This window comes from Nothoprocta perdicaria, unplaced genomic scaffold, assembly GCF_003342845.1.
Source record: "Nothoprocta perdicaria isolate Ctin4 unplaced genomic scaffold, notPer1 scaffold_112, whole genome shotgun sequence".
Lineage (NCBI taxonomy): Eukaryota > Metazoa > Chordata > Aves > Tinamiformes > Tinamidae > Nothoprocta > Nothoprocta perdicaria.
The window spans coordinates 1,491,950-1,502,495 of record NW_020454228.1 but is presented as its reverse complement, the minus strand read 5'-3'; the positions used below and the strand labels follow the sequence as shown (position 1 = coordinate 1,502,495).

The 10,546-nt window shown below is 41.2% G+C and overlaps 1 protein-coding gene across 1 annotated transcript in view; it reads left to right on the top strand.

The window, feature by feature from the left end:
- EIF1AX (eukaryotic translation initiation factor 1A X-linked) overlaps window positions 1–9,908 on the top strand; it is an 11,656-nt gene extending 1,748 nt beyond the window's left edge. The window contains exons 2-7 of the mRNA XM_026052222.1: window positions 441–582; window positions 2,372–2,475; window positions 5,087–5,137; window positions 6,029–6,110; window positions 6,213–6,304; window positions 8,658–9,908. Of these exons, the coding sequence (XP_025908007.1) occupies window positions 441–582; window positions 2,372–2,475; window positions 5,087–5,137; window positions 6,029–6,110; window positions 6,213–6,304; window positions 8,658–8,663 (477 nt within the window). The 3' untranslated portion in view covers window positions 8,664–9,908. The remainder of the gene's footprint in view (window positions 1–440; window positions 583–2,371; window positions 2,476–5,086; window positions 5,138–6,028; window positions 6,111–6,212; window positions 6,305–8,657) is intronic.
- The last annotated feature ends 638 nt before the right edge of the window (window positions 9,909–10,546 follow it).

The following is a 10,546-nucleotide window of genomic DNA, read 5'->3' as shown; positions in this document are numbered from 1 at the left end:
GGGAGCGTTGGGGAGAGGAGGGGACAGCGCGTGCGGGCCGGGCCGGGCCGCGCCACGTGTGTGCCCTTTAACGGCCCCGCCGGCCGGCCCTGGGAGCCCTCGCGCTCCCCTCTGCGCCCGTGGGGCCGCTCCTGGTCCCGGGCGCCCCACTGCTGCTTGCAGCTTCTTCCAGAGTGCCGGTCACTGGAACCAGGAAAAAAAAGAATTGGGGATCTTGGACAAATCCTTTCCAAAATCCACCACAGTTCCTGAGTGACCGGGAAGTCTTTAGCAGAGGAGGCCCAAATCTTGTGCTAGTGCTCCGGCAGATAAAAACTTAGAGCTGGAAAGGCTTTAAATAAAAGAGCCAAGTCCTGGATGAAACTCACAGCTGCCATAGTGAGAGCAAGCACTGAAATTCCCCTCGGACTAATGGATTATTGAATTGACTGTGTTTATAGATAGCAGTCAGCTGGGTAGTAACACATGCCTTTTTTCCCCCCTCTCCTTTTAATTTAGGCAAAGGAGGTAAAAATAGGCGACGAGGTAAGAATGAGAATGAATCAGAAAAACGAGAACTGGTGTTCAAGGAGGACGGGCAAGGTGAGTTCTTAACTGCGATAAGCCGTTAGTGCTTTCAGCCTGGTATTTGGAGTGAGGTACATGGGGTGCTGGTCCACAAAGGAAACATGTATGGATGTCTGAGAAATACGAAAATGTTGTGGAATAGAAAGATGCATCTTTGTTGGGGTTATACTTCGCTTCTGAACATAAGAGAAAGACGGTTGGAAGTGGGACATTTTAGAGATTCACCACTGAGGAGTGAAGCTTGCCTTTCCTTGCCTTAGTGCTGTGCTGTGTGTCGTGCTGTCCATGTGTAAGGCATCCCTGGAAGTCTCTTGGGTCGCGCTCTGCGAGGGTCCCTGAGCAGCCAGCCTGGCTGGTCTGAGTTAGTGTTGGAGGTGTTTGCTGGATGTCTAGCCCAGCCCTGCTGCCTGCTTCATGCTACCTGTAGCATTTTGGGGGGCTTTTATGAGCTCTCTGAAGTCAGTAGCCCAGCAAAAAGTATGTCTTGCTCTTTTTCTCTTGATTTAGTTGAATTAGCTTAACTGGGAAGTTGGGAGTGAGGTGTCTTAAAAGAGAAGCAACAGGTAGGGTCCTTATTCAGCTCTTGTCATGTGAAGTAAATTGCATGAGTATGTGGTGGGGAGGGTTCCCCTCTGCTTCCCTTGCTGTTGGTGGCAGTGACCTCACCTGTTTTTTGGCTCACCTGTCTTGTGTGCAATGCTCTTATACTGGCCTGCATTTATGTGAGGACTTGCCTAGCAGCCAACTAATTATATGGTGCATTAAGCAAAAGAAATACAGGAAAAGCACTGACTTAGATCCCTGAAGCCTTTCTTGAGCGTTTAAAGGCGTGTGTGACAACCAGACACATTTCTGAAGCTCTTGCTGATAATTCTGTGCCAGTCAGAAGTGAAAAGGAGTTGACTTTGGATGTGCTTCTAATTCTTAAAGTTCATTCCCACTCTCAAACAAAATACATTTAGTTAAACATTGCTCTTGGTTAATAAGATTCTGTCAGTTTGCTCCACTGTTTAGCTTGTGTGTTAATATTCTAAAATCTTTCCTTAGCACAAGTCTGCCCAACTAAGAAAACTTTTTATCCTGGGTAGTATCAGGGGTCAGATAACGTTATGATTTTTGCAAGGTTTTTTTTTCCCCATTTCATTAAATTGTAGTATTATGCTGCAAATTTTGGTAGTGTCTGTAGAGGGCACGAAAAGTGATTTCTGGAACTCCATGAGAGAAGGAGATGGAACATACAGCACAAGAGTTACAGGGGGTGAAGAGAGTTTGGAGAGAAACTTCATGTTCTCAGTTGAAGCCTGATCAGTACAAAAATGCCCTTCAGACAGTTTCTAAGCATGTCCTCCTCTCAAGACTAGCAGTTTTCTCAGGACAGCCTCTGCAGACCGGTTTTCAGAAGAGCAGTGGGGAATACAGGCCCGAGTGCCACCTTCTCCTTTTGCCTCAATGAAGGGCACGATTTCATCAGTGGGAAGAGCAAATGCGATGCTGGAGTAAACCCATAAACTCTGAGAGGGTCCAGCTGAGAGTGGGGAAATTATCCTTAGTAAGCATTCTGGAGGAAACAAAAGTGAGGATACAACCGAGGGTGAGCAGCGTGGGGAAATGTCAACATCAACAACAACAGGCACCCTTCAGCAGCCTCTGTTGTGGCTCATCCCAGCTCCTCTCGGCTGTTCATATTTTATAAAACGTTACAGCAGGTTTTGGTTGCACAAAGTTAACAAAAAAAGTTAAAAGTTAAGGTTAAAAGTTTTAAAAAAGGTACTTGTTGATGTTACTGTCTCTTTCACTCTTTCAGAATATGCCCAGGTGATCAAGATGTTAGGCAATGGAAGACTGGAGGCATTATGTTTTGACGGTGTGAAGAGGTTATGTCATATCAGAGGGAAACTAAGAAAAAAGGTATCTCTAAAGCATTTAAGTAGAAAATAGGGATATTGTATATGGTGTTTGGTTGTAAAAATGTATACATATGTAGCTTTTTTTCCAAATAGTTTTTAAATCTTTCAGTAAAAGTATTATTCTTTCAACTTTTTCAATATTAAATGACTTTTTTTTCCCCTTGTATTTATGTGTCTGAGCCCCCAAAATGGCAACCTTTAGGTTCCAAGTCCAGCTAATAGCTGAAGGGCAGCTCTTCTGATGTGTATGTAGGGGAGAATTTTGGATTGTTTATGAAATACTAACTCTTCCATATTGAAGAAGGATCTTCTTGGTCTTCATAAGATTGCATTTATATTGCATCTGGAAAAAAAAAAAAAGAAAAGCAAATTCTTAAACAACCAGAGGGAAAACACACACACACACACACTACACACAACAGCCTACTGTGGTACTTAGATACTTTCCCTGCTGGAGCAGGGGGTTGGACTAGATGGTCTCTAGAGGTCCCTTCCAACCTCAACCACTCTGTGATTCTGTGAAGTGTGAACTGTTGTGCTTTAAGTGCAGAATATAATGATAGTCCAGCTCAACAGCCATGCTTATTTGAGCAACTGCAGAAGGGGTGAATAGCTCAATTTTAAGGTCATTATGTCAATGGCTTCTTATAATCAAGACTTCCTGTTTGTTTTGAGTGTATTTGGGGCTTATTTTTTTCCTCTCACCTGCTTAAACTATTGTGAACTCATCTGATTTCAGCTCAAGCCTGGTGTGCCTTAGGCTGTTCCTTAAGGCTTACTGAACGCCCCAAAGAACACCTGTAATAGCTTTGTTTATAAACAAGCGATGCATAGGCTGATGGTTATAAATAACTTAAAATATTTTAAATATTTTATGGGAAAGAAATATAAATTATACTCCTTGTTGTTGTCATTATATGAAACGGACCAAGAAAGTATCGGATGCTTGAAAAGAAGAGCCTTTGTTAAGCGGCAATTATGGCAGAATAGAGATATCTTTCTCCTGAATTGCTATAGAAATATTTATTTGCATAAGAGTTAATATAATTCTTTAAAAATAATCCTTCAAGAAAATTCTTTCCCTGGAGTGTTATCCAGTTAAAGCTCAACAGATTTCAGTTGAGGCATTGCTGTCTTATCCCAAGGTTTGTGTAGCTGCTGCTGCAGCAAGTGCTGCTAGGGTGGTTTTCCTGCACTTGGGAATTAATGTGCTCTTATTTCTTTTTTTTAACATATATGCAAAACAAAGAAATGTGTGTGGGCTTGGGGGGTTCTGTGGCTGTGAAAGCAGAGGTGCTCTGCTTGGGGGCACTTAACCTTTGCAGGAGAGCAGAAAGTGGGACTTTGAGCATAGGGCAAGAGAGCAGTAAAAGCTGCACAGAGGCACTTCCCTGTACACCTCTTTCTGATACAAATTGGATTTTGTACTTGTGTAGGTTCCCGTGTGTGCTAGGGAGGATCTGAGTAGTTGTCATCTTTCCACTGGGTGCCTTGTCTTCAGTGGAGGTAGTCATGTAAGAAGTCTGAGGAAAGTTTAAAACTTCCTTCAGTCACTTCATATGCTGTCATTCTAATGCCCCTTCATTACTTTCCAATAATACTGTAATGCCAAACTGATCCGGAAGACTTCCTGCTTTTTGGAAAGTCACATGTTAGTGTTCACAGTCTTAATCTTGCTCCTTTGGGCAGCGTCCCCTCTTACTGTTGCCAGGTGTTGCAGATTTCTGTACTGGGCTCTTGGCGGGTATGGTACGGGGAGGTAGGTCTGAGGTGCTGTCCCTAATAAACAGGTATGTTCCCCCGTGCTCACCTGAGCAGTGCCACGTAGCTCCGCGGGTTTGTCCTCACAGAGCAGTGAGCATGTGTGTCCTGGGAGCGGTGCGAGTGCTGCTAGGGACCTGCAAACAACCCTTTCAGTAGCCTATGTGCTCACTCACTTAAGCTGTTAAAGGGAGTAGAGAATGTGTATATTTAAAAAAAAAAAAAAAAAAAAAAAAAAAAGGTACAAGGTAGTGCAGAATCCTTCTCTCAGAAGGCATCCCTTAGCTATTGCTTGTGCCTAAAAGAAGGTCTTGACTGTAATATAGTCCATCTCCAAAAAATCAAGGTAATATGGGCAACACTGGCTGTTCATTTACATTAATGTTTCTGCCTTTGGTTTGACTGTTAACATAATCACTAGAAATAACTCCTGTTCAGGTTTCTTGGGCTCTTCAAACTACTCTTCCCCTCCCCTCCCTGCCCCAATCATCCTTTTTCTTTCATTTTTTGCCCTTGTGGGTTTGAGCTAACCGAGAGGTCATTTGGGAGAGTTCCTTCTGTTTTCACCAAAGTTGTAGCTAACTAGTCACCTCGTGGGCTAGAAGCTCTTTGAAGGATTTGATTCACCTTAGTTCTCTAACATGTTTAGTTAAGTAATATATTTGTGAGCTTGGTTGTGCTGTTAAAATATGAAACTGAGTAGTTGCAGCTAGTTGATTAGAAAGTGGCAATGGGGGCAGTAGTGATAGGGGTAATGTCTTTCAGTAAACTTAAATTTGCTGTGCTTAAATTTTGCATTATAAGACCAAAAAGGTGAACTCTTGGACTATAACAAATATTTACTCTTTCAGGTTTGGATAAACACATCTGATATTATATTGGTGGGCTTAAGAGACTACCAGGTAAAAATTCTGTTCAATTTACCCTTGAAGAGTTTATATCAAATGTCTGTGTTTAAACTGCAGCAGCTTGCTGAGGGCGCTCCTACCTTTACTTTCTTCCAACTGGTGTTTGTTATATTGATTTTTAATTCCTTGTGTGCTAAAAAGTTTGCCACAAGTAGATGCCAAATCCCAGTTCCACTTTTCTTCTAGACTTAACTGCACTCTGGGTGTTTGGGTGAAGCTGCTTCAGAGCATCAGGCCTGGCCTTCTTTTCCTGAAGGCAGCTGCCTGGTACTTGGACCTTGTAGTCTAATGGAGTTAAACACCCTACAGTTTATTAATCAGAAGCTTGGAGCCCTGATGTTCAAACTCTCACTTTAAGAACTCACTTTTGTGACTGATTAGTTTCTACTTAACATTCCAAAAATGGTGTAATATAATCTCACCTAATTTAAAGGTTCACTTACCAAATTTTCAGTGGCTAAAAGACTTTATGTAAATGTTAGTTCAGTTTTGTTGGTTAGTGGAAGATACATGTTTCAGATGCAAGATCTATTACAGAATAGTAAAATGTTTAAGGTTACTGCATACAGTAAACTGCTTAAAACAAGGAAGGAATGACACTTTTGAAGGGACCACCAAATTCCTCAATATCTTATCTCAAGAAGGATTCATCGCAAAATTGAACTTTTCAGGTTAGTTGTAATTGGAGAACATTATATCTTGTCTGGAAGAAATGATTCTTCTACAAATTAGGTGTGTGTGTTTGTTTTGTTTTTCTCCCCTTCACAATTATGGGAACTGGAGAGGAAGAAGGAACAAGACATTACCTTTTTATGTGTAGAAATAATGAGTTTTGTTACTTTGTTTTCATAGATGGCCATTAAATTGTAATAAATTCTTCTTTAGGATAACAAGGCTGATGTTATTCTAAAGTACAATGCAGATGAAGCCAGAAGTCTGAAAGCATATGGGGAGCTCCCAGAACATGGTAAGCATTGTTTCCATTCAAACTGGGAGGTCCTGCACAAGAAGAATCAGTCCCTCTTGACTTGGTATAAGTACTAGTTAACTCCTCTAAATTATTTTTCAGCTAAAATCAATGAAACAGACACATTTGGTCCTGGAGATGATGATGAAATCCAGTTTGATGATATTGGAGATGATGATGAAGATATTGATGACGTAAGTAATAAGCATGTGTTTAACATCATATGCTCCAAGCGCTCGTTGTTGGCAGTAAGCTGTTTTTCAGTGTTTCGATGCAAGTAAATAAAACATTCATATTTAGAATAGCTCACCTGGGTAAGAGTTTTAGTCTTAGTCTTTTATGACAATATATTTACATTCTTAGTTTCTGCTGCTCCCGAGTCCTGTTCTTCTATTTTAACTGCTCCAATAATCCTTCCTGGAGCAGAACAGCCGAGTGTTTTCCCTCAGACAAGCCTGGCAGAAGTTTGGTTAGGCCAGGGCCTGTTCCTGTGGGTGCAGAACCAGCTCTCCATTCTCTCTTCTACGATGCTGTTCCAGTTGACTATTCTGCGCTGTGCAAAACACGTATGCTGAGTGTCATGTTACTGAAACAAACATAGAGAGCTACCAAACAGTCTTCTCACTACCTGAGAAAATCTTCTTTACGATGATTCTTCAGATGCTTAAAAGAAAATCATTGAAATACTTTGACCCCGAAGACCCAGACTGACATAGCAGTGAATCTGTGTGCACCTATATGTTTGTGTGTGCTATATGTAATGTGAGGAGTAGCAGTTACAAAAGTTCCCGACTAATGTGCAGATGTAACTGGCTGTGCTTGTCCTGAAGGGGTGAGTGTAGCCATCCACACAGCAATCTAGGGTTTAGCTTCCTTGAAACAAGCTCATGATGCAAAGCCAAGCAGGTGACGTAGCAGGAGGGAGCCAGACCTGTGGCATTCCTTTGTGTCTCTGGCGTGGTAGGTTAGAAACATCTTGGAGGGAGCAGGTAAAAGGACTTAAGGGTCTGTGCACAGCGGGTGTGTTCGGTTTGTCCCAAGCAGCATGGACCATAACCATGTTGATGCAGACACCAGGCACTGGAGCAGGTCACAGGTTATATATATAGGGGCAGCAAGTGATGGAAGTAACTGGGGTTTGTTTTTGATGGGTTGCATGAAAATGTGTGGATTTCATCTTTCTTTTTTTCCCTTTAGTTTTAGCAGGCTCATATATAATCACACCTGCTGAAATAACAGCAAGATTTGAGGAAGATTCCCATTTTTTGAGGGGAAAAATTTATTTAAATAACATTTTTGTTGCATGTTGTGAATTGAAGGGAAAAAAAACCATAAAAATAGAGTGTTAGCAGCTCCTAAGTTTATCTGTAATCCTCAACTTAGTCAGAGTCAGTTACTGCTGATACTGCTTAATCACTAAGCTGTGACCCTGCACACTCTTAATTCAAATCTAACAGTAAAATCATTACTTAGAATTCAAACTAATCTACAGGGAAGAAGCAGAATCTGCTGTGAGGACTGGAGGATGAGTAGGTGCTGGGTCACTTGGCTCAGAGGATAAGTAGTAACTTACTGAGCCAGTGAGTCAACTTAATTGGATAGATTGTTCTAAGTGTAGTCTTAGGTTTTAATTTGTTGTCTTTTTAGCCCTCTCTCTAAATGGGTGATGTGACTAAGGCACTTTAAATGTTCTGACAGTATTTCAGCCATTTTGAGGTTCTCAGTAGCTGGCACCTTTGAACAGATGTCTTCAAGGTGACAAAATCTTCAGGGATTTTTCTTCAAATTTTTAAAATAGCACTTTGGACCTGTCAGTGATGGAGGTTTAGCTTCCTGGAGTTAAAATTTTTAGTACTGTATCCTTCTAATAATGAAGCTGTTGTAGGGTTCAAGTGATAGGTTACTCTAGGAATACCAAAAGAATAAAATGTGCAAATTAATGGATCTCTGTGTGGGAGAATATACTGAATTGTGCAGCTAATACAGTGTTGTAAGTTTCTGTCATCTGTGTAATATAATATTAATATTCTGCCTTAAGAAAGGAAGACACATAAAGAGACAAAAAATGAGTCAGTTCTGTGAAGATCAGTCATCTCAACCTACTTTGAATGAATTGCGAGCTCCAAAGTCACAGCTAAAAGGAGAGACTTGGGTCTGTTCCTTAGTAGTTTATGCTGGAAGAATGGTTAGAAAACTGTTTGTTTTGCCACTGCCTTCATTTAATAGGCAACTATTTTGGGAAGCTACCCTTAAACTCAGCTCTGTTTGTAGTTTTTGAGACTTGTAGGCTTATTTATGTCTGCACTGTTTATATGCAAACATCCTGGCATAGCTGCTCACTTAGGTAGCTGCCGGATGGTTGCTGGTGAGGATGTACGAGAGCAGCAGTGGTTTGCATGTTGAGAGAAATGGGAGGTGGGCAAGAACTTTTACTGTGTTTTTTAAAGTCTCCTATTTTAACTATAAATAGTTTTAAAAACAGAACGGTTGGATGCAAATTGTATGTCAAATGAAAACATGTGGGTCCTGTTTTTTTTTATTTTTCAGATCTAAATTGGAACAGAGGTTTACATTCCAACTTTCCTCCTCCCAGGATTGTTCTACATTGATATTTCGATTATTTTTTTGGGTGAAGTCCCTTTCTTTTAAGAAGACTGAAAATTCTTGGTAAAGAGTGTACTTTGTTACATCAAAAGGATTTATTTTCAATGTTTGTTTTAAAGTATTTATATTTCTTTAGAAACGGATAATGCTGGATTATCACAAAGGTTAAATGAAATGCCACAAGTATTTTGCCTCTTCACCAATTAGAGCTTTTACCTCTGGATGTAAGCGAGATGCAGTGACATGGGCTGTAAACGACTGCATTCCTCCCTCTTCTGCTTTCATCACTACAATTCCAGTTACACTTGTATTTCGAAATAAAAATTGCGAACCCTGTAACTATCATGGATTTTGATTAAATACTCAGTTCAGATTAATGTCAAGTCATACTACGCAGTGTGTGTCCTCATGCCCCTTGCCTTGATGCTAACTTTGAAAAAAAGAGTTTCATAATAGAAGAGGAAGGCAGAAATCTGCATTTAACTTCATAATGTCAGAATCTGCTCTTCGTGTCTAGTAGCATGCTGCTATTTTTATACTGATTTTGATAATTCCCCACTCATAATTTCAGAGATGGAAATAATTTGCCGCAGGGGAGCGGCCGGGGCAGGGCGAGCATGAGGCGCCGGCAGCGTCTCCGGCTCGCTGCTCGCTGAGCTGTAGGTGCAGCCCCTGAGCGCGGGGTGGCACCCAGCCCCAGCGAGACACCAGTGCCGAGCACGGGAAGCTGCTTCTGCACCGAAACGTACGTCAGCTCCTTCCGCTTTTCCCAAAGTGAATGCCTAACGTTCTTGCTACGGTAAACGTGTAGAATACTTTTGCCTTATAGAAAAGGTTATGTTACCAGTAGAGTTTTATTTTAATCTCTGATTCCATGCATTGTAAGGTACAACGTTAAAGCTTATGTGAGCTCTGCATAACAATAAAGAGGAGAAATTAAATTTGTGTCAAAATTAGGGAAAATCTTTTTGTCCAGAATGGATCACGGAAACAAGCGAATGGGAAGGTTCTTCTCCAGCTTCTGACTGGAGGAAGCGGTTAACAAGTTGAATAAAAACTAACATCATCATGCAACTATTATTTTGTGGCAGCTTTAGTTTCTGTGTCTTTAATTATGTATTTAACAACTCTGAATGCAGGTTAATAGAAAATTTTATTTTGTGCCATAAAAAAAGATCTGATTCTTGATACTTGTATTCATTATACAGTCTTTTCGTATGATGTAAAGTGACTACCCCAATAGATAAAAACAAAATGGCTTTAAATTTGGAGTGGCCTCGTTGCTTTACGTGGTTCCTAAGGAGGAGTGCTGGGCCAGCTCTGAACTCCCCGGGGCTGCTAAGAACATGTCTTCCCTCACACCTTTCCTTTACTGAGGTTTCTATTATTATTATATATAATGGGCATCTTACTCTAGGGATGTTACCCTTTTCTTAGGATTAAGTAATTTGGCCAAATGTTTCCTGGGTTTTAAGTACTTGCTGTGAAGATTTGATAAATATTGGGAAAGGGCGCTGTTAACATGTCCTCCTTAGCACACTGCTCTGAAAGCGCCTCGAGTTTCCTGTCTCTCTATGTCTGTACAGCTCAATTGTGATTCAGCATAAAAGCTGTGATGTTTTGGGAAAATGTTTATAAACCATTCCCTAGTTTCGTGTTTTCCTCACCTACCTGACTAAACAGACCCTGAACAGCTCTGAAAATGATTAGAAGCTCTCAAAAATTACCGTGACATCCACGAGCAGGACGCACACGTTTTGTTTCCTTGCCCCGGCCGAGGGTTGGTGACGGAGTCACCGTGACCATGTCCCCGACGAGACGGCTCCTGCGGG